The 24,853-nt window shown below is 39.7% G+C and overlaps 1 protein-coding gene across 2 annotated transcripts; it reads right to left on the bottom strand.

Annotated features, from left to right (window-relative positions):
- Positions 1–15,265: 15,265 nt before the first annotated feature.
- ctsla (cathepsin La) lies at positions 15,266–24,198 on the bottom strand. 2 transcript variants are annotated; one of them, XM_020527233.2, is made up of 8 exons: positions 24,084–24,198; positions 23,215–23,338; positions 22,391–22,513; positions 21,937–22,092; positions 21,630–21,854; positions 17,940–18,108; positions 16,243–16,360; positions 15,266–15,901 (listed from the first exon to the last, which is right to left on the bottom strand). In XM_020527233.2, the coding sequence occupies exons 2-8, from the start codon at positions 23,335–23,337 to the stop codon at positions 15,802–15,804; spliced, it is 1,014 nt and encodes a 337-aa protein (XP_020382822.1). In that variant the 5' UTR covers position 23,338; positions 24,084–24,198; the 3' UTR covers positions 15,266–15,801. The 2 variants fall into 2 exon arrangements, with proteins under 2 accessions (XP_020382822.1, XP_048450977.1); XM_048595020.1 differs by lacking the exon at positions 23,215–23,338 and having other exon boundaries at positions 24,084–24,172.
- Positions 24,199–24,853: the final 655 nt, after the last annotated feature.

Below are 24,853 nucleotides of genomic sequence, written 5' to 3' on the forward strand. Positions count from 1 at the left end.
CACCCCAGGGAAAAGATCTGGCCTATTTACCCTATTAATGCCCCTCATAATTTTATAAACCTCTATAAAGGTCACCCCTCAGCCTCTCCCTATAGCTCAAACCCTCCAACCCTGGCAACATCCTTGTAAATCTTTTCTGAACCCTTCCAAGTTTCACAACACCCTTCCTATAGCAGGAAGACCAGAATTGCACACAGCATTCCAAAAGTGGCCTAACCAATCCACTCTACCGAAATGTTAACTGATTTCTCTCCACGGATGCTGCTAGACCTGCTGAGCTTTTCCAGCAATTTTTATTTTCATCTGTTTATTTTTTCTGTCGATAACCAATTTCACCCTCGTGTATTCGAGATGGAATTATTCCATTTCAAAAATTAAGTATAAATCTTTACAAGGAAGAAAGCAAATCATGAGCCTCTCCTTGTTTCACACAAACTGTCCTACTCTACTCAACATCCATTCAAACACATTTGAATTGAATTGATGAAAATTTGTCCATGAGAACTGTTACGATCAGTTGAAAAGGGATGAGATGACTACGTTACCTTATCCTTCCACTACTTGTTTGATTACAACAGATTTGTGCTTTAGAATGTAAAGAGAATGCATTTTGCCAGTTCTGTAAGTATTCCATTATTTTAATTTTGAGGCAATGAAGAATTTCACATCTCCTTAATTTCAACAAAAATCATAAATTTATTGAAATTGTTCCAAAATAAAAAAAAATCAAGTGATGTGACGCCATTCATACAGTCACACAAATCTGGGCCCACGCATGCACAAGTATAGTTGGCAGAGTAAGAAGATAGACTATGAGTCACTATAAGCCACTAAAAGTTAAAACAAAGGGGTCAACATTTAACTGCTTCTTTGCTGGACTTGATGCGGTGAGTTCGATTTTGTGGTCATTCTGTTCAGCTATTCACCTGGATGTGGTTGTTTCTATCAGTGATGATTGCTTTTGAAGATTCAGTTACACCACTTCCAAAAAGCAAGAGCGAGAGCGAGACAACCACTCAACCTTTCTTTAGTACAACATTGTCTTAACCCCTTTCCTTCTTAGTAAAGAGCCGTCGAAGTTCTCTATTCATCCCAGAAAGATTCTATTAATTAATGTCACCAACAGTTATTATTTCCAAACAAGTAATTGCATTTTGATGCCCCATTCCAGAAACATTTGAAAAGTTTCAGGTTGGTGTGAATTGATACAAGATGGGGTCTTTCATGCTTCCAAGGTATAGACTATTTTCATCCCATTTGGTAGACTGCTGAAATTGTGTAATTGTAGTAGCTAACCCAATTAGCAACAACGCTTTTAAAAAAACGACTGTTTGTAGAGGTTTGTTTTATTTTAAATCTAGCCAGGAAAAAGCAGAGACACAGTGACACAATTTCTAACTTTTATCTACAAAGCAACACAATCACTTAAAAGTGTATTGTGAAACAATTTATTTAATACTCTGTTAAGTTAAACCAATACTGTAGTTCATTATTTTGTATATAATGCTGATTAGTCAGAGGCTGCCTAACCAAGGAACCATCCTAAACTTGGTCAATTAGGACAACGATGAGGAGACATTTCTTCACCCGAAGAGTGGTGATCTGTGAAATTCATTACCACAGGAAGCAGTTGATGCCAAAATATTGAATGTATTCAAGAGGCAGCTAGAAATAGCACTTGGAGTGAATGGGATCAAAGGTTATGGGGAGAAAGCAGGATTAGGCTATTGAGTTGAACAGCCAGCCATGATCATGATGAATGGTGGAGCGGGATCAAAGGGCCTAATGACCTCCTTCTGCTCCTATGTAATTCAATAAAATGCTAATATCTGGATGCAAGACTAAAAGACTATACAAAAGAAAAAGGTCATTTTTCTGATCTTAGTTCATCAATCCAGAATCCATACCTCATTAGCCAATCAATTGTACAGCACCTTTACATCACCAGTGCTCACCCAAAGGATAAATATCTGGTTCTTCCACCATCAGCTACACAAATGGTCTGTGTTCGAGTGGCAGCGAAAACTTGCTTTTCTCCCTCATGTAATTATAATCTTCTAACTCCAGTGAATAATAAAAGGTGACTTGACTGAAACATACAAAATCCTGAAGGGTCTTCACAGGATCGCAGTGGAAAGGATGTTTCCTCTTGCGAGAAGAGGGAAACCTAGGGTGTGCTATTAAAAATAAGAGGTCGCCCATTTGAGGCAGAGATAAGGAGTTTTTTTTTCCCCTCACAGAGGGTCATGAGTCTTTGGAATTCTCTCCTCAAAAGGGTGGTATAAACAGAATCGTTAAATGGTTTTAAGGCAGAAATAATTACACTTGAACCAAATGAGTGAGGGTGACATTAGGTATACTTTCTGTTTTTATCTAAAGACTTGTATGATTTCCTTGGGGAAACACTTCATTTTCAATATCACAATAAAATTGAAGACCACAAAAAAATAAAATAAATTATGAAGGCAAACTTGCAAGAAATTTTAAAATGTTGAAGGAAGTAACGACAGACAAACTGAATGTACTGATAGTAATCTTCCAAGAAGCTTTACAGAAAATTTTTTTAAGAATATTGGAAAACTGCCCTTGACACACTTATTTGAATAGGGAGGGAGATAAACAGGCGAGTAGTTTTAATTTTTAAAAAATAGGCTAGTTAGTGTAAGAGTTTGGGAGAGGAGAAATGTAGACTTATAAAGTAAGAGGATCTGGCAGAATGACAGAGAAGCTAATTGGATAATGAAATCCAAATTGGGACAGGATGGACCAGAGGAGACAAACATAGAAAAACAGCAGTAAATATGGTTAAAAGTGGAAATACTGGTAAAAAGGCAAAATTAATGACTCTTTATTTGAATGTGTGTAGTATTTGGAATTAGTATTTGAAACAAAATAGATGAATTAACCACACAAATCCAGGTTAATGGGTATGATCATATAGCCATTACAGAGACATGGTTACAAAGAGATCAAAGATGAGAACTAAATGTTCAGGTTACGTGACTTATTAAAAGGACAGGATGAAAGGAAAGTGTGGTGGAATAGCATTGCTGGTATGGGATAGACTACGTATGATAGCAAGAAATGATCTTGAATTGGAAGATGTAGAATCCAGATGGAAGATAAGAAATAAAAAGGGCAGGAAGATACTGGCAGGAGTAGTCTACAGGCCCCTTAACTGTAACTAGAATGGTGGAATATAGAATAAATCAGGAAAGAATGAGGGCATGTAACAAAGAGTAGGTAAATCATGGGTGACTTTAATCTTCTTGTAGATTGAGACAATCAGATTGGCAGAGGAAGCCATAAGGAAGAATTCAGAGTGTATTCAGGACAATTTCCTAGAACATAATGTGGTAGATCCAACCAGGGATCAGGCTATTTTGGATCTGGTGATGTGTAATGAGGCAAGTTTAATAAAATGATATCAGAGTAAAGGATCCACTTAGAAACAGTGACATAATATCACAGAATTTAACAGTTTGAGAGGAAGGAACTCGGGTTGGAAGCAACTGTGCTAAACAATGGTAATTGCAAAGAAATGAGGGCAGAGCTGGCTATAATGGGCTGGGAAAGGAGTTTAGCAGCAGAAATAGTTGAGGATCCAGGGAACCAGGAAGTGGCAGAAGAGTTGAATGAAACTGTGCATCAGTCTTCACAGTACCACACACCAATAGCATCTCAAGGTACTGAATAATCAAAGGGCAAAAGGAAATAACAACAATAACTATCACTACTGAAAAAGTCTAAGGGAAGTTAATGGGGGCTAAAGATTGATAAGGTCCCTGGACCCAATGGGATGCATCCTAAGATGTCAAAAGAAGTAGCTACAGAGATACTGAATGCATTGGTATTAAACCTCCAGGAATTTTTAGATTCTGGAAAAGTCCAGGTTAAACCACCATTAGTTATCTCTATCTAACAAGAAAGCAGCCTATGGTCTGGTAAGACGATGGCAACTTTACCTAAAACATAGAACATAGAACAGTACAGCACAGTACAGGCCCTTCGGCCCATGATGTTGTGCCAAATTTTTACCCTAAACCTGAGGTCTATCTAACCTCCACCCCTACCTTATACTATCATCCATATGCCTATCTAATAGCAGCTTAAATGCCCCTAATGAGGCCGACTCCACCACCCTCTCCAGCAATGCTTTCCATGCCCCTACCACTATCTGAATAAAGAACCTACCTCTGACGTCTCCCTTATATCTAACTCCACTCATTTTACAACTATGCCCCCTCGTAATAGCTACCTCCGCCCTAGGAAGAAGTTTCTGGCTGTCCACTCTATCTATACCTCTGATCATTTTGTACACCTCTATCAAGTCACCTCTCATCCTCCGTCGCTCTAAAGAGAAAAGCCCTAGCTCTCTCAACCTTTCCTCGTAAGACCTTCCCTCCATTCCAGGCAACATCCTGGTAAATCTCCTCTGCACCTTTTCCAATGCTTCCACATCTTTCCTGTAATGAGGCGACCAGAACTGGACACAACACTCCAGATGTGGCCGAACCAGAGTTTTGTATAGCTGGAGCATAACTTCATGGCTCTTGAACTCAATCTATCTATTAATGAAAGCTAACACACTATACGCCTTCTTATCAACTGTATCCACCTGGGTGGCGTCTTTCAGGGAACTGTGGACATGAACCCCGAGATCCCTCTGCTCCTCCACACTGCCAAGAATCTTTCTGTTAACCCTATATTCTGCTTTCAAATTTGTCCTTCCAAAATGAATCATCTCACATTTTTCAGGGTTAAACTCCATCTGCCACTTCTCAGCCCAGCTCTGCATCCTATCAATGTCCCTTTGTAACCTAGAACAGCCCTCCACGCTATCCACAACTTGACCCACCTTCGTATCATCCGCGAACTTACTAATCCACCCTTCCACTCCTACATCCAATCACACAAAGTCAGGGTAATCATATAACAGGGAGCTGTAAAGACAGCTGTCAATCAAGTCAGAGGTGTGGAACAAGTATAGTCTTTTGGGGTCTGTGCATTGACTAATAAGGAGGTGGGGCAGTCAAGACGGCAGGGGAAAATGGTGGGGACAAGGACAATGATGGAGTCGATTGTAACTCCGGGTACAGGAGGATAGGCAGAACAGCAACTGAGGGAGTGATAGGCAGTAGTGGGGATCATTGGCAGTGACCTCCACTGGAGGATCATGGTGGATAAGGATGGGCATCATTAAAGTGTAATGTTGGGGATCAGGTGACCGTAAGGACAGCAGCAGGCAAAGTTCAATGCAAAAGGTCTCCAAATGGTAGTGGAGTGGGGTGGGAGGGGTGGTTGTGAAAAGGTTGTTGAAAGTGGACTGTCAGGATAGTGCAAGGTAAGGGACACAGAAGTTCTGAAGGTGTACCTGGCAACCAAAATGGGACTGGTCCTGATACGTCCACCGCAAGCTGTCTTTCCCGCTGATATTTGACGTTTACTAGGTGCTAACTGCAACTGGAAAATGGCTGGGATAACACCAAGTGTAAGTGGAGCCAGCATCAGTTTGATGGGAGAATGTGAGATCCACATCGGCCAGTCATTAAGATATTGAATACGTAAGTACCTTAGCAGCTGTTTGCAAACTGCAGCTGTATTTAATTTCCTGCAATTTCTTCAACCATTTGCACCGCACGCAGAGTTATTGTGCTTAGGCTTCAAATGCTGGTCAAAGGCAATTTGGTTGCAAATGTAAAATTGGCACCTCAATGATGTGGAAGTTAGCAGCAATGATGTAAAAAGGTGAATGCTGGCTTTGGATCCCTTCAGTGTAGTGCTACACTCTGTCTGGGCATCATCCTGGTGTGCTGTGCACTGCACAATTACAGCAGGCAACATGGTGATGTGATAGAGGCTGATGAACCGAGAGACCTGGAGCAACCTTCTAAGAGGCAGACACAGACACTGGGGAGAAAGGACCTGTCCTTGTGTATGGCAGAGCTCAACTGCACTGGGTACTACAAACCAGACAGAACCTACCTGATACCCAGTTTCTGCTGCCTAAAGCTGGTGCAGCAAGCCACTGTGGAACGTAAAATTGTTGTTGGTCATCATAATTGCATTATGGGGGTGACCTTCAGCCTCTCTTTGTTTGTATTTGTTTTTGCTGGCTGGAAATAAAAGCTGTTTGGAATTGTCCAATTGCTTGCCTACATATGACGTCTCCCACTGGACAATGATGAGCTGCAGATCTCCCGTGGTTACTGGGGAACCAAATAGTGGTGACTTTGGATGTTTAGAAAGGTTGCAGCGAAGGATAGGTAAACTGTGTGGCCTGGTGGCTAAGCAATAAATAGCAAGAGAATAAGAATGCATGTCTCTGAACAGCATAGCTTCGTAGCTACTGTGCCATTACATGTCCAGTGTTGCCCTGCACTGGCGTACTAACATTTGTCTGGATACATATCCATCTTTTAAAAAAAAAGGCAGTTATCAGAGATGCCAGTCTTTCAACAGATATTTACTGCGTGGTGTGTTGTGGGAATGGTGCACAGTACAATGGAGATAGAATCATGCGAGAGAGACACTAAAGGAGCAAAGTACATAGTTAATGTGCTAAGATATGGCAAGAGAATTCGCTTGGCCTCTTGGCAAGAAACACTCAAAAAAAGTCTCAATCCAGCTGACCCTAAGAGAAACCACATAAGATTGAGCCAATATATAAATATTTGAAGAGTTAACAATGTTAGCATTAGTCATGTAGAAAGTGAGAATGAAGAATTATTAATAGAAAATCTGTTCAATGCATCTGTTATTTCTTAATTTCTGCCATGTTACTTGAATGCTCTATAACGATGACAGATGCAAAATTAAAGATAAATCTAAAATTGAATAGGAAGGAGAAACTCAGTATCTCTTGTCTGGTGATTGTGATTTTCCTGAGCAAATTGTTAGAACCACACATTGTCAAAAGGCCATTCTATTGTCTTTTTTTTAAAAAGTGGCTTGCGATATACTTGGTTTTAAATTAAGTTTAGTATAATCGGTTTTACATTTCCAAAACTCATTTTACTCAGACTGGTCTCATTAGATTGGATCATGATAAATCTTAAGAAACTATAGGCCAGTTAGTTTAACATCTATCATAGGGAAAATATTACAAGCTGTCACTAAATAAGTTTAACAGGGTACCTGGATAAGATTACAGTGTTCAGGCAGAACCAACATGGTTTTGTGAAAGGAAAATCAAATTTGACCAATATACTGGAGTTCTTTGAGGGGCTAATTTGTACTGTGGACTAAGGAAAACAATGGACACTGTTCTTAGATTTCCAGAAGGCATTTGATAACGTGCCACAAAAGGTCATTGCAGAAAACAAAAGGTTACAATGTAGGGGGTAGCATGTTGTCCATTGATAGAATTGTTGGCAGGCTAAGAGAAAATAATCATAAATAGATTGCCTCCTGGTAGGTGAGACATAATGACTGACAGGACCTCAACTGTTTACAAATAATGTAAATTATTTACATGAAGGGACAGAGATGTGCTCACAAAATTGGTAAAGGTCAGGAAGTAAGTTGTGAAAAGGACATCAGGAGACTACAGACATATAGACAGGTTATGTAAGTAGGCAACAAACTGACCAACGGATTAGAGTGTAGGAAAATATTAAATTGTTCATTTTGCAAAGAATAAACAAAAAAAACCCCAACTTGAGATATTGTAGAGCTCTGAAATGCAGAAGGATTTGGGTGCCCTCATGCATGAATTAGAAAAGGCTTGTACATAGGTGTAGCAAGTAATTAGTTAAACTATGGGGCAGCTCTGCTGCCTTGCAGCACCAGGGACCCGTGTTCGATTCCATCCTCGGGTGACTGTCTGTATGGAGTGTGCACGTTCTCCCCGTGTCTGCATGGGTTTCCTCCAGGTGCTCTGGTTTCCTCTCACAGTCCAAAGATGTGCAGGGTAGGTGAATTGGCCATGCCAGATTGCACATAGTGCCCAGTGATGTTTAGGTTAGGTGGGTTACACATGGGAAATGGGTCTGGGTGGGATGCTCTTCAGAGGGGCAGTGGGGACTTGTTGGGCTAACTGGCCTGTTTCCACACCGCAGGGATTCTGTGATAATAGAATGTTATATTTATTGCAGGGAAAATTGAATAAAGATGTTATGTTTCAGTTATAAGGTGCACTGATGAACCATGTTTGAAGTGCTAAGCATCTTTGTTTTAGCAATCATGCAAGTGTGTCAAAATGCTGTTCAAAGAAGGCTGTTACTAAGCTATTAACTGGAATGGGACAGTTATCTTCCAAGGATAGTTTAGTCAGGCTGGGTTGATACTAATTGCAGTTTAGACAAATAAAAAGACTCACTTGAAAGATGCATTTCTGAGGGGTTCAACAGGGTGGATATAGACAGAATGTTTCCTGTTGTAGGAGAACCTAGAATGGGAGGTCACCACTTAAAGGCACTGAGGTGAAAGTTCCCCTTGGTGTCGAACATCTTTGGTACTCTTCCTTCTAAAAAGGATGTTGAGAGCATAGGTTTTGGATTTTTTTTAAGGCAGAGTTAAACAGGTTATCAGGGATCGGTGGGAAAGAGGAGAAAGTTTCAAATCATTCAACCATAATCTTATTAAAATGGCAGTACAGACTTGAGGGGCTGAGTGACATGCTCCTGCAACTAACATGTACCTGTGATCATCTTAGTCTTTTTAGCACCTTTCTCTGATAGATGTGTTCTCATCACTCCCTGGCATAGCTCTTTAAATGTCACAAACAGGTGCAGAAAATAATCAAGGCAGCTAATGGAATACTAGCCTTTATATCTAGAGGACTAGAGTACAAGGATGCAGAAGTTTTGCTGCGGTTATAAATATCTGGTTAGAGCTCACTTGGAGTACCGTGAACTGATATGGCACTACACCTTAGGAATGGTATATTGACCTTGCACTGAATTTACAAGAATGATGCCTGAACTTCAGGGATTAAGAGGAGAGATTATACAAATTAGGCCCATGTTCCCTAGAATTTAGCAGGTTAAGGGGTGATGTCATCAAAGATTAAAAGAGTACTAACAGGAAATGTCAGGATAGATAAAGAAACTATCCCCACTGGTTGCAGATTCTAGAACTAGGGGGTATGGTCTAAAAATTAGAGCCAGACCATTCAGGAAAGATATTAGGCATTACTTCAAATGGTAGATGTTTGAAACTCTTTTCTACAAATGGCAGTGGATGCTGGGTCACTTGTTAATTTTAAATGCAAGATGGATAATTTTTTTAATCAAACAAAAAGGTAATAAGGGAAATGAGCCAAAGGCAGGTAGGTATATGGAGTTAGGTCACAGATCAGCCATGATCTCATCGAAAGAACAGGCTTGAAGGGCTGAATGGCCTACTCCTGTATCTATGAAATAGTGAATTGAAAAGTGCAAGATAGGGGTAGTGGCCTAATAAAATTGTAAACATATGTTGGATGTAGTGATGGAAATATGAAAGCAATAATGGATGGAAAGGAAGATCTATTGCTTCTATACAGTCATTAAAGACCAGCTCTACAAAAACAGTGTTTCTGGATTTTCTGGGCTTCATCATACTGGCAAGGGCTACTATAATTAAAACAAATGGTGTTTAGAGTATAGAATTCAGTTGGCTTGACACACCAAACTAACACTCAAGATGAAGGGACTTAGTTGAAGTTTATGATAAAAAAAAAAGACAGCTACTGGAATTGCCCCAGAATTTCATGAATAAAAAGAAACAAATATTAAATTAGAAACAGATCTACGCAAGTCCAGAACCAAAAGGTTTTTTCTAATAAAGACAGATGAGTTAAGATGACAGATGATTGACATGTAGGACTGCAATGCACTGCCAGAGCAGTGTGATTAAAAGAGACAGGAGGGGCAATCAAAATTCTGCAGTATAGAATCGTCAGGCAGAAAGAGGGAGGGTATGGCATTAATAATTAAGGAGTTAGTTAGTTAGTGGAATAAAAAAGCAACAATATAATCCAAGATGATTATATGGGTAGAATTTAGGAATGAAAGGGGACAGTCACACTTAAAAATGTATTCCAGGCCCCCAGACTATCAGCAGGCAATTGAGCAGATATGTAGACAACTTACTGAGGTATGCACAAACAATATTAGGGTAATTAGAAGATTTCAACATCTAACATTAATTGGGATAATCGATAACAAAGTTCAAAGGGGACAGATTTCTTGAAACGTAACGAGGAAAGCTTTCTATATCCACATCGGTCTGACAAGGAACAATGCAATGCTGGACCTCATTCTGGAGAATGCAGCTGGAAGATGCTGGAGGTGGTAGTGGGTGAGCATTTTAGTGATGGCAACCACAACATTGCACATTTTAGATTTGTAATGGAGAAAGATGGTCTGTGGAAAAAAAAAACAGCTTTTATAGATTGGGGAAGGCAGATTTTATTTTAATCAGACAGATCTGGCTACTGGAAACAGCTCCTCAAAAGGTGAATCTAGAGCAGGACAGTAGCAGGGAGTGTGTCGAAAAGGGAATTGGTGGACGAGTACAGGCCCAACATATTTCCTTTAGGGTTAAAACAGGGCAACCAGCCCAGACAGCCTTGGGTATCGAGGAATATTCAGGGCGGGATAAAAAGGAAAAAAAGAAAGGCATGTAAACACATGCAAAGGAGGAAATTAACAGAGGCCCTTGTGGAATGTAGAAAGTGCTGGTGTTGGGAGGAAAATAAAAAGAGGCATGAAAAGAACACTAGCAGGCAAGATGGAGGAGGACCACAAAATATACTGCAAGTAAATCAAAAAGGGATCAGAATAACCAAATGAAACAGTAGGGACCAAAGGGGAAATCTGTGCATGAAGTTGGAGGATGTTGGTAGTGTTTTAAATGAAGGCTTCACATCTGTTCTCTCTCAGAAGACACATATAGGTAAACATTCAGGAAGATGGATTGTGAGGTTCTTGAGCAGGTTGATAATAGAGGGAGGAGATTTTGGCAAAGTGAACACATCCCAGATCTGAATGAGTTAGAGCCATACAGCACAGAAACTGAACCTTCAATCCAACCAGTCTATGCTGACCTTAATCCCAAACTAGTACCACCTGCCTGCACTTGGCCCATATTCCTCCAAACATTTCTTATTCATATACTTGTGTCTTTTAAATGTTGTAACTGTACCCACATCCACCACTTCCTCTGGAAGTTCATTCCACACGAAGCACACAAAAAAAAAACTGCCCTTCATGTTTTAAAATTTCTCTCCTGTCACCTTAAAAATGTGTCCCCTAATCTTGGAAATCCCCCACTCTAGAGAAAAGACACCTGCTATTCATCTTATCTATACACCAATTTTATAAACCTCTACAAAAGGTCACCCCTCAACCTCTTATGCTCCAGTGAGAACAATCCCAAGCTCTCCAGCCTCTCCTTATAACTCAAACATGTCATTCCTGGCAACATTCTGGTAAATCTCTTCTGAACCCTCTCCGGCTTATTAATATCCTTCCTGTAACAAGACAGCCAGAACTGGACACAGTCCTCCAGAAGAGCCCTCACTAGCATCTTGTACAACCTCAACACAATGTCCTAACTCCTATATTAAAAAAGGTCAAAGCAATGAAGGCAATGCTAAACACCTTAATCACCCCACATATGTGATGCAAACCTCAGAATAATGTACCCTTCAACTCCTAGGTCTCTGATGTACAGCACTACCCAAGGCCCTACTTTTAATTGTACAAGTCCTGTCCTCATTTGTTTCACCAAAATGCAACAGCTCATTTATCCAAATTAAACCCATCTGCCAATCTTCAGCCCATCAACCCATCGAGATCTCTTTGTAATCTTCAATAACTTTCTTCACAGTCCACTATACCATCAATTTAGTTGTTATCTGCAAGCTTACTAACCATGCCTTCCATTTTCTCATTTAAATCATTTTATAAGTGACAAACAAAAGAAGTGAACCCACTATCAATCCCCGTGGAACACACTGGTCACAGGCCTCCAGTCCCAAAACAAAACTCTCCACCATCACACTGTCCCCTGCCATTAAGTCAATTTTGTATCCAATTGGCAAGCTCACCCGAACTCCAGGTAATCAGACTTTACTAAAAAGTCTACTGTGCAGAACCTTTTCAAAGGCTCTACTTAAGTTCAATTAAACAATGTCTTACATCTATCCTCATCCATCAATCTTCTTGGTTACTTCCTATATGCCAGGAAACAAAGGAGGAAGTCACTGGGGCCCTGACCCAAATTTTTAATTCCTCTCTTGCCACAACAGAAGTGCCAAAGCACTGGAGAACAGTTAGTGTGATTCCACTTTCAAGAAAGGTGGTGAAGATAAACCAGGGAATTATGGACCAGTGAGTCTCTCAGTGGAAGGAAACTATTTGAAAAAGTTTGGAGAGAATTAATCTTCAATTAGAAAGGCAAGGTTTGATTGGGGATAGCATAGCTTTGTTAGAGGAAGGACATGCCTAACAAATCTGAGGTAATGACCGAGTGTGCAGATGATGTTGGAATCCATATCAATTATATTAAGGGTTTTGCTAGGGACCCAAGTCCTACATAGAAGGTAAAAACTCATGGGATCCAGGATAACTTGGCAGGATGGATCCAAAATGGGCTTAGTGGCAAGAGACAGAGTAGAAGGCTGTTTGTGTGACTGGAGGCCAGAGTCCAACAGCATACCACAGGGATCGTTCCTGGTTTCCTTATTTATCACAATATATGCAACCAATATAAATTACAATGTCATGGTGGCACAGGGAAGAGGAGATAAGGAAAAGGAGAAGAGGTGGTAATTCAGTTTGTAGGTGGTTAGCAGTGATGAAAGTCTTAGGTTTCAAAAGGAAATAAGTGTATTGATCAAATAAAATTTAACCCTGATAAGTAGGAGGTAATACAAGTAACAAGACAAGGGGAGCACTCAAGAGAATGGTGGGACACAAGTTCAGAGGAAGAGAGATCTTAGGGTGCTTGTTCACAAATTTGTTAAGGTGTCAGGGCAAGCTAATAGTTAAGGCAGTATACAGGACACACCTTTATCAGTTGAAGCATAGGTTTTAAGAGCAGAGAGGTTATGTTATGTTTGGAGCTGTAAAGAACTTTGGTTAGGTTACAGCTGTAGTAGTGTGCAGGATGGTCACCACACTAGAGGATAAGTGTGATTGTATCAGAGGATATTCACTAGGATATTGCCTTGGATGGAGTACTTCAGCTACAAAGAGAGGCTGGAGAAACTCAGATAACAAGGTTTAGAGCTGGATGAACACAGCAGGCCAAGCAGCAGAGAAGCTTTCCTGCTCCTCTGATACTGCTCAGCCTGCTGTGTTCATCCGGCTCTACACCTCGTTATCTCAGATTCTCCAGCATCTGCAGTTCCTACTATCTCTGGATAAACTCAGGTTGTTTTCTTTTAAGCAGAGAAAGTGGAGTATCCTAATTGAGATGCAAAGGTTTATGAGGGGCATGGGCAGGGTGGATAAAAAGCATTTGTTCCCTTTAGTTTAAGGGTACACACTTAAAAAGTGGAAAGCCAACAAAGGTCGAGAGTAGATTTGAGGAGACAAATTTGAGAGGATGATGGGGATCTACAATACGTTGCCTGGAGAGGGTAGTACAGGCACAAAATCTATAAAAAGTTCCAGCACAAGCACCTGAAATTTCATAACATTCAAAAGTTTTGGACGTAGTGTGGTAAAGTGGGACTCGTGTAAATTGGGAACAAAAACAGAAATTGCTGCAAAAGCTCAGCGGATCTGACAGCATCTGAAGAAAAAAAAATCAAAGTTAATGTTTTGGGTTGGGTGCCCCTTCCTCAAACTGACATTTTTCTAATTACCGTCAGTTATGTGCAGAAGATAGGATAAGAATAGGAGATAAGGAGTAAAACAATAGGTGGGATTAGAGCTCAAACAGAGAGAAGAACAGTTGGACAAAAGGAGTTGGTAACAATCTGGCAAGGAGAGTGAATAGCTTTAAATTGCTAATAATAGCTAGTGCATAATGGCAAACTAGGTGATAACAAGGCCTGATGTGTGTGGGGCAGGACATGGAGTTCAATAATTTTAGTGCCTGAACTCTCCATGGAGGCCAGAGGGCTGCAGGGTCTTTAAGCAGAAAATGAGATGTTGTTCTTCCAGCTTGCACTAAGCTTTGCTGGAACACTGCAGCAAGCTGGAGACAAATGTTGGCCAGGGAACAGGGTGGTGTCTTAAAGTGGCAGGCAATGGGAAGCTCAGGGACTTTTTTGCTGGCAGAACTTGGTGACCGCTTCGCAGAACATCTAAGTCTATGCTTAGTTTTGTTTTGGCAGATGAATTTGATGGGCTGAAGAGGTGTTCTGTAAAACATGTTGCCAATGCAATTCTACAGCTAGAGGCAACTAAGTGTTTGCAAAAAAGTCATACTGGAAAGCAAAAAAAAAAAAAGAAAGAGTTAGGGTACAGAAACTGTTGAATATTACAAATCAGGACAGCCAAAATACTGAACGTCAGCTAGATATCATGTTGAACCACAAATCAGGACTATTCTATAGACCTGCACATCATAAATGAGCAGCAATTAGGAACAGACATAAATGCAGGCCTTGCCACTGATGCCCTCATCACATGAATGGAGTTTAACTATCGATTGCAAAAGGAAACACTTACACCACCCATGTTGTCCAGATCACCACTAAGATCATACTAGTGCCACATCAGCAGCTCATTGCCAGAACATTATATAATATGAGAGCCCTTGCTAAATAATGCATTTAAAAAAAAACAAAAAGTGAGGAACAGTATGACCCTCATAAGGCAGTACATGAACACTTTGAAATGTCAGTATAAGAAAGCCACTTTAAAAAGGCATGTGGAATTGTCAGTTAAGTTGGAAGCAGATTCAACAGATAATTGGATAAATACTCGAAGGGAAGAAAATACAAGGAGTTGCAGGGAAAAAAAAAAGTGGTAGATGAGTGATGGTAGAGCTTTGCAACTAACAGCAAAGAACCAACAAAACACCACAGATTGAACGGCATCCTGTTGTGCAGTACTTATTCAAACGCAGTCTCGAGCAGGAGATTGAAATACCCAAGGGTTAGACTAGAGTTTGATTTCTCCCCCTTCAGGAGATCTGAAGTTAACAGGTAGTGGAACCTGTCCTTATTTTTAGTACTCACAGATGTCACCAGTTCTGAGAAGTCCATTTTTACTACTTTGGAGGCTTATTTTATGAGATGCAAGGCAGAAAACCTAGACATCCTCCAAATCAACATTTCCATTGTTTTTAATCTAAGAAGCAATTCATTCACAACAACTGGTGTATTTTGGATTAACCCAATGCTCCAATTGTATTTATTGTTCCATAAGAAAGACCAGCTACTCAAAACATGTAGATTTAGAAGATTTCATTATAACAAAAAAAAAAAATGGACATAAAAGCAACATTGTGTGCATTGCTCAGCAATTACAGTTAAAACCACTAAAGGACAGTTAGTTGAACCTTTTCTCATTATTAAGACAACAATTTGGCATCAAGTACTTCTTAAGACAGCTTTTTAAAAATTGTAACATGAATTACACAATACTAGTTGAAAGCTAACATTTACATTGTTTAGGAAAAAATGATATTCCTATCGGTTTCCAATTAAGTGAATCAAACCAGTCTTCTTCCAATTGAGAGCTTACTAGTTTGACCACAGAGCCCAACAGCAATATCAGAACTGCTCCTGATAAGAATTCAGTTCTTGCAGGGAAATAACAGAACACTCTCATGTCCAGAGGCAGCCTGCTTATTGAACCTTCTTGACCACAGCATCTTGAAATACATTAACTTATAACAAAGGCAATTCAATATTTATACTAGAGGGTAGCTGGCTGCCGTGGCAATTCCACAGTTGTTATGTCTGTCTCTGGCCATCAATACATATCCTTTGTCACCCCACTGGTCACTCCAGCTACAAAAACAGGAAAAAAGGAAAATGAACAAGTATTCAGACAAGAAAGAGGCCCCAGCAAGCACTCAAAGACTGAACTTTTAACTTTAATTTTCCTAGTTAAAAAGGACATTAGTGTTAACTTGCCTTCTTTAATTTCTACTTATTCTATGAAGGCCTGTAATGCTTAACGTTTTAAAAACTTTTTGTTTTACTACTTTGTACCCAAGTGTTTTGTATCAAGCCACCTTTGTACTCAAGATGACACTGTGGCAACATTAGACATTTCCCACTATACGCCTATACTTGAGTATAGGTGACAAAATCTAAAGTTAAACTTTACACTTATTCATCAAGGGTACCTGTTTTTAACGATCCAATATTTACTTCCATCTACATCATCTTTTTCATAGCCATATCCTACTACTAGTACACCATGGTCGAGATCTGTCGAGCTGCAGTCAGTTTCATAATAGATACCTATCAATGAAAGAAAAATTAAGTTTCAAACCAGCACTGACAAAATATTCCATCATAAGCAGACTACTAGACCTGCTGAGTTTCTCCAACAATTTGTTCTTGTTTCACTAGGACTTTGCCTGCAATGGAGTATTGCAACAAAGAAGAGACTGGATGAGCTCAGGTTTTCTTCTTTGGAGCAGAAAAAGAAGAGTGGCATGAAAGAGAGATGTACAAATGTAAATAGAAGGGAATGACTCTCCTTACTCAAAAAGGAGAAAAATTTAAAAAAAAAACAATTTTAAAGCGAAAGGCAGGAAATGGAGGGGATTCAAGGAAAAGCTTTTGCACCCAAAATGGTGGTAAAGTTCAGAATGCACTGTTTGGCAGGGGATTTGAGGCAGGAAACCTCAGCCTTTGAGAAAGTAATTGGTAGAGCACCTGAAATGTCATAACATGACATTGAAAGCTATAGACCTAGTGCAGGGAGGGACTAGCACAATTAGTAGTATTTTTTGTGAGTGCAGACTCAAATGGGCCAAAAGGCCTGTTCTGCACTATGATTTTATGAAAGATCAATGAATGTGCATGCATTCAGCTTTTGTTTTCTGTCAGTGTTTATTATCATTGTCCATTTTGCTTCAAGTGTTGTACAGAAGTCAATTCTGCTTCCCACATCTGCCTAAGAAACAATGTGCCCGAAGAAGCAATTGCAGGCACTGTAATGGGCCTCAACAGTTTATATATAAAAAAAGTGCTAGTATTCTGTATCCTAAAAGCAATCCCAGTATGAAGCTCGGCTACAATATGACTGACCATTCATTAACTCCTCAGAATGGCCAGTTGGATTGTCAACCAAGAATGCTGCAGCACAGGTGATATATTTATTTTCAGACTTAGGTAAATTAGTGGAGGAGGAAAGAAGGGAAAAAAAATTCAGCCCAGCTTTGCCTTAAGACAAAAATAGAATAATTTTTCTTTCACTTAAATGGTTTGTTACTGGGTGTGACAATATAAAAAAGGTATCATTTTCACATCAAGTTCCCCTCATCCAACCCACCAAAATGTGTCCAAGGTAGTTTATTAACTCAGGTTAACTTCTTTCAACTTTGAATTTGATTTATTTTCATCCCAAATAGTCATCTTTTGACAGTCACATCTGAATGACCATCAAGCAGGTGTGAGGGCACCTGGGACATGAGCATTTTGGAGCACAAGAGCACGTTGCCAACCAAAATCTACAATACATAAACGGCAGATAGACTATATGCAGATACCTCGTCCCATTGACGTATCTAGCTAAGACCAAATCTTTCCATTTGGGAACAGACCAGGAGCTGGGTCAGAATAATCTAAAATACCACTCCAGAAACAGCAATACAAACATACTGGAGTGACAGCATCTTAACACTTCAAATCATGGCATTCCATAAAAGGTCATGACTTGAAACATCAATTGTCTCTCTCCATGAATACTCCAGGCCTGCTAAGTGTTCTGTATTTATTCAGACTTCCAGTAGGAAATTTTATAGCAGGTAAACTAAATCTTGGACAAATTGTTAGTGACTGTGTGCCAGTAGTCACACTAAATGACTCTTACCAGATTCATAGAACTGGAATGATTCGTGGCTTGCATCAATGGCTACTGAAACCGGTCCAACAGTAGCAACAGCTTTCATCATGATTCTCTCTTTACCACTGGGAATATCTACAAACCCAGTATCATTAGCAGCATTGTACATGGGATCATAGTGACAAGGATTATCATCCTGGAATAGAAAAGCAAGATACACAGATCAGGAAAAAAAATAAATCAGTGCTTCAAAATTAGAACTGTTTACAGCCAAAAGGAGGAAAAAAAAAAATACTGTGGGGACTCACTGCATCCATTAGGAAAAGACCTTTGGAAAAGCTCAGGTGGAGAGAAGGATTGTTACTCTGGGCGTTGGAATAAGTACACAACATAATCTGAATTGTTTAAGATACACGGCTGGTGTCAGCAGCTAGGAGACAGTGAAGGTATCACACTGGGCTTCAACAATCCTATAAACGAAACTTCAGTCAAACAAGTGTTCAGTCCTGCCCAAAATGCATCGAGGAGACATTGTTACAATTCCACCAGTGCCAGAACAAAACGCGAACAGGGCACATAATAAATGCTCAAGAGAAAACAAAATAGAATCCACAAATAGGAACTGCCCCAAAAGTATTTTACCCTGGCAGTTATAATTGTTCTCCATTGGTTCAAAAGTTCTAAATATCCCAGGTCATGCTTATAGACAGCTAACAGTTATTGCACAGATTCACAATACATCTGTTTACTAGCACACAACAAGTATAAATGGTTCTCAGATAATAAAAGTAAGGCATGATACATGAGCTATAGGAAATTAGGTTCTATGGGATCCACAACAGTAACCTGGTCGAACACACAACATGAATTAGGCATGTAGCAAAACAGGCAAAAACTGTTTCAAGTAAGTAAACTGACTAAGTTTATATCCTGCAGCGTACTCTAAAGAGAAAGGAACAAAACTAACAAATCTTGTCAGGAAGCAGATGATAAAATAGATTCAATTATTCATAACATTCTGTGTTGCTATACAACTGCCCTGTTAAGAAGCTGCAATATACATAAAGAGCCAGTAAATGGCTTCCAAATAAGTTGCCAGCACTAGTAGAAATAGAAAAACATTTTCACATAATTTTGGTAATCACTCATACACAAAGCAGAAATCTCAACTCCACAATCAACCTAATGAATCTCCTCTGCACCCTTGCAGTGCCAGCACATCCCTTCAAGGGGACTAAAACTGCACACAGTACTCCAGGTGTGGCATCACCAGTATCCTTATACAGCTTCAACATAACCTCCCTGCTTTTAAACTCAATCCCTCTAGTATTAAAGAACAAAATTCCATTTGCCTTAATTACGTGTTGTACCTGCAAACCAACCTTCTGCGATTCACGCACAAGGACACCTAGGGTCCCTCTGCACAGCAGCATGCTGCAGCTCTTTTTTTTAAAACCAATAGTTCAAATTATAGTCCTCTTTACTGCTATTCCTACCAAATTGGATGACTTCACACTTAGCATTGTACTCCATCTGCCAGACCTTAGCCCACTCATTTAACCTACCTATATCCCTCTGCAAACTTCGCTCTACCACTCATCTTAGTGTCATCTGCCAACTTTGACACACTACACCTAGTCCCCAACTCCAAATCATCTATGTAAATTGTGAACAATTGCAGTCCCAACACATTTCAGAATCATTTGTCACTGATGACATGACAAGACTTAAAAGCACTTTGCAGGAATTAATGTGGCAAGAGCTTTAGTTTAAAAAGAAAATCTCATTGGTGCTGGTGCTTATTTTTGTGCTATATTGCTAGATGCAATTGATTGTTTTTGGAAAAGATGCATGTGCTAGATTTTCTATCTTGTAATGGAGCATATGACAAACAAATTATGAATAACTGCAGCCTTTTAAATAGTACAACATTTGCAATTCAGTTTCCAATTTATAACTATAACAATAACAATAACCTTAAGTGTAGCATTTCACAGGGTAGTTATATGTTAACCACAATGCTGTGGGTCTGGAGTCACATGTAGGCTGGATCAAGATAGGATGGTAGATTTCCTTCTTTAGAAATCCAGATTTTATGCTGTGGTTGGATTCAAACCCACGTCCCCAGAACATTAGCCTGGACTTCTAGATTACTAGTGCAAAGCTAATACCACAACATCTCCACCTCCCCGAAAAAGTTTTTCTTCCAATCTTGCTTATCTAGGTATAGCCAGAGAACCACGTACGATGGTTTCTCTTCTTGTACTTGTCCTACCACCTCTACAGTCCGAGAATCTTGACCTGCATCCTTTTATGGATCTGCTGCCCCTCAGCAGCATCATAAAAATTAACACCAGGAGTAGGGAATTTGGCCTCTTGAACCTGCTCCCCTCAATAGGATCATTTATCATCTGCTGGTGTTTTGAATTTCACATTCCCATCTGCTCCCAATAACCTTCAATTCCATTGTCTAAACAAAAAACTACCTCTCCCTTAATATTCAATTACCTCACCTTCACTGCCTTTTTTGAGGCAGTATTCCAAAAGTTGCACAAACCTCAAAATTATCTTCTCCACTCGTCACAGGGCAACCCTCAAATTTTAAAAAAGGGTATCCCCTAATTCTGAAGTCACCCATTGGCGGAAACCTCCTTTAAGTGCACTAGTCATGACATTTCAGGATCTTATACAATAAGAATCAAGCCAATCTTGTACAGCTTTTCCTTAAAAGGCAACCTGCTCAGTCTGAAAGTATTAATATCTTTCACATCCATGCAGAGCGTTGTCTGCTCTTCGCCACCACCACGCCACCTATTCTTAGAGGAAAAGCAACTCAGTCTGCTTATTTGCCACTCCACACTGAGCAGATGATTGCCTCCAATTAAACCAACTCCACCTCTATCTCTGACAAGTTTGAATTCAAGTTGTCTGTTCACAAACCTGATATCACATTTGATTCCAAAATAAAAACGTTTCCAATTCTCATAACTACACAAATTGCCCATTGTCATTATGTCACTTGACTTTCAGTTGCAGACAATGATGGATGAAATTTGCAAATCAAGTCATTTCTTATGTCTGGATTATGCTACTCTAATGGACAACTAATCTACATTCCACTCTTGTAAAGCCAAGGTCATCCAAAACTCTGCTGCCCATGTCTAAACTCGCAGAGTGCCCTGCGCTTGTTAACTTACACTAGCAGTTCTGGAGCAAGTAAAATACTGATGTAAAAATGCTTATTCTGGTTTTAAAAACATCCTGCAGGGCAGAAGCCCAACTCCTTCCTATTGCGGCAAACTGTTCCAGCACCACAATCATTGGAAATATCTGTGCTCTAATTTTGGCCTTATACGTTCAATTTTAGGTCTTCCACAATTTGCCTCAGCCCCAAATTCTGGAAGATCCTCCCTGAACCAGTCTTTCTACCTCAATATTTTTTTTAAAAAAATATAAAAAATCTACACATTTGCCAAAGCTTCTGAATAGCTGATACAATATCTCCAAATGTAACTCATTGTGATATATCTTTTGTAATGATCCTTTTAAGCACCTTGGGATATTTTGTAAAGCATGTTAAAAAGGCACTACACGAACACGTTGTTGCAGTAATGTGCAAATGGGAAAGGAGTAAAACAAAAAAGTACGGCTACATTGGAACAGTAATCACTGAAAACCTAGAAATACATTGGGTGAATGGCAAGCTTTTAAAGTTACCGTTCCAAGATAAGGATAGGATTCCTCAGAGTCAATTCCACCATTATCCTGTACATATTGGAACGCCTGGTCCATCAGTCCACCATTACATCCTTCATTTCCCTCGGGTTTAGAGCAATCTACAAGATTCTGCTCACTGAGTGAGACGAGCTTGCCAGTCTTTCTGAAGTGCTGACCTTCGAGGGCTCCAGTGGTACTGAATGCCCAGCACGAGCCACATTGACCCTGCAAAAATAGAAGACGCATTATTATATTGCTTTTAGTTTGTAAAACCAATTGTACTTTTGTACTATTCATAAATATGTACCTGGTCCTTAACCGGAGTGACATATCCATGTTGACGCCAATCTAGCTTCCTAGGTGCCTCCAAAAAGTTGGGTTCCAAAAATAGAGAACCTTGAGCTTTCTTCACAGTTTGTTTTGACTTATACCCGTTCATAAGTTGTCTGAATTCTTCATTTGTCTACAAAGCAGAAAACATGCTCTTACAGCAAGAAACTTCATACTGAAGTGAAACAGCAATATCATTAAGCATACGTACTACACATTCCTAAGGTGAGTTGACTTAATTATCTTTGAAAGCACACATCACAAAAGGAACACAACAATGGATTCAAATGAGATGACACACCCTACACTGTACCATTCCCAGTTCAAAAGTTACAAAGTTGAAAATAGCTTTATTATACAGTAATCATTTTCACATGTATAATTAGGGATTAGAACACTGAACATTTCTAACAAGATGTCTAACTACCCACCATGTCTCCAAAGTGATTCATTCCCATTTTGAATGTATGTTTTCCAAGTGAGTGTTCCAAGTTGTGAAGTTCAATTTTTCGAAGGTTCTTTTCCCATACCATTCGTCTCCAACCTTCTTCTCTCTGAAAGACAAAAATATAGCCTCAAGCTTGACACCAAGCCAACTGAGATATTACAGCAGATGAACAGAAGTTTAGTCAAAGCTAAAGTATAATAAATTTACAACATACACAATTGAAAGCACAGCCAATAATGAAGTTATTAAAATCAATGTGTTCAAAAGGCCAAAATTAGAAAGGACAGATGAAGGGTTGAGAAGTTCAGGGAGATTACACAAGATACAGCACAGTGCAGCAGGAGTGATTCAAAACAAGGCTAAGAATTGAAAGTGGCATTGCATGACCAGAACACTGTGGCCAAATACAGAGGATCAATCTCCTTACCCAATGCTCACTGTGCAGCAAGCTACCAGACAATGGTAATGGCGCAGTATAGCATTTGGTGTCCTTTTGCCAAAAATGTAGGAATTAATACTACATATTTTAACGATGTCATCAAGATGTCCAAGAGTTGATCATTTGGGAACACCATAGTAATGATTCAGGAACTCAAATCACCAAGGTAGCAGAGAATGGAACAAGGCAAGAATAATCCAGCCCAGCTGGGCAACAATGGGACAAAAGTGTGGTCAGCCATGCCAAATGATACAAACAAAGGAAGACAGATGCATAGTTCTGTGTCAGTCACACAGGTTGTGATTCCTGATTGATACAGATGGAAACTCAGCCAATAACTTACGCAAGATTCATCAGAACTACATTACCTGCTCATAACTTTTGCGATGCCAACTCTTCCACAGCTTCCAGGGTTCATTCAACTCAGGGTCTAAGCTTGGGGCTGCAAACACTCCCATCAAGCATAAAGGAAACACATAGAAGATCTTCATCCTACGGACGATCAGGAACAAAAGTTCACACCCCCCCAACATTTAGAGTAGCATAATCAGGTCAGAGCTTTATATTATTCTCTCCCCATCCTCCATGGGATGGAGGGAGTGTATTTAAAAATTAGAATTTGGGAGCAGTCCATCATATGGTATATCAACATACAAGAGCTACATACACTGAAAATTTTAAAAAGCTAACGGATCGATATGAATGCAAGGTTTATTCGTCCAGCTAGTAATAAAGGAAAATGGCACATTCCAGGCAAAGAAGTCAATCGGTTAAATTTTCGCTATACTAGGAATTTTTTTTTTGTGCAGGGCTTCTCACTCCCTGGTTATACATCTAAGCATTTGTTTGGAGTCAGAAGACAACGTCATATGGGAGCTGCGCCTGGGATACCGATGAGGCAGCATTTCGTAAGGATTTCTGGAAAACCGCCCAAAACCCAATCGATCGATCCACTAGTAACCGAACCAAGGCATATTTTCATACCGAGTGAACTAGTGTTTCTGCGGAATAGGCTGTAAAACCCAATTACATTCGCTCGGATAAGAAAAGGCCAAAACATTTCAGCAAAATATGTTGGAATTTTTAAAAAAAAAATGCAGCTAAATCGATCATAATACTGACCCCAGTGTTCCAGCTTTTCAAGGCAACTGACTTAAAAACATCCCAGTCAACAGCTAATTCGCATCGTTACAGTACATTTTCTATTAAAACAAAAAACAAACTGGCACTTACTCACCTTCTTCAATGAATTATTTGAAAAAGCAATGGTTACAAAAACAATTCCAAATACAACTAAACACAAAGCTCGCGCTTCTCCCGGGACCAAGCTCTAAACTACTCGCGAGCGCCACCTCCATTTATAAAGCACTGCGGTTCCAGGCCGATACATTCTCAGCGCTGATTGGCGAGGGCATGCGAGCACGTGACACCGCACCCAGTCACGAGATTCAGTATTCAGCATGAGCTCTTCATTCACATGACAAGGTTGACCGTTTGCAAAGTGTTAATGAATGTTATCGACAGTGTTCTGGGGGTGTGCAAACGGGATGAGTGTACGTGTTGTTAAGCACATTTACTAAACTGCAGTAATTAACTACATAGTCTTAAACTTTGAACTTTTATTCTGGGTTTTCATCCTCCTACCTTTCGTGAGGTTGGATTTCGATTATATCTACAATGCAATGTAGTTCTGAGCAGGATGGTCAAAGGTGTGAGCGAAGCAGTAAATACTGCAGAGAAATTTAAAATGGGATGATAGTCAGGTTTTTCTGTCCTTGCTTCACCAAGTAGAAGCTCTAACGTTTCCATGTTAAAACAGGGAATTGGAAGCTTAAGGAAAAAATTTTCCTACTCCGCTATGAGCAGACTAAATCTTGAAGTGAGTTGGCGCTGCAGCTTCTTTCTAAGTCAACCAATAGTAAATGCTGCGGAGAAAAGATTTTCTCTCATGTTTCTTAGCTCAAGAATTAGAACTTTTGAACAAGCAGAAACTAATTAATATTACAC

This window comes from Rhincodon typus, chromosome 3 (genome assembly GCF_021869965.1).
Source record: "Rhincodon typus isolate 14 chromosome 3, sRhiTyp1.1, whole genome shotgun sequence".
In the NCBI taxonomy this organism is placed as follows: Eukaryota; Metazoa; Chordata; class Chondrichthyes; order Orectolobiformes; family Rhincodontidae; genus Rhincodon; species Rhincodon typus.

Coding starts and splice junctions, on each gene's coding strand:
- ctsla (XM_020527233.2), bottom strand. CDS start 23,337: ATGAAGATCTTCTATGTGTTTCCTTTATGCTTGATGGGAGTGTTTGCA. Junction 22,093..22,390: donor TGAATCACTTTGGAGACATG/GTGGGTAGTTAG, acceptor TCTGCTTTGTAG/ACAAATGAAGAATTCAGACA. Junction 16,361..17,939: donor ATTCCAGTTCTATGAATCTG/GTAAGAGTCATT, acceptor TTTCATTGATAG/GTATCTATTATGAAACTGAC.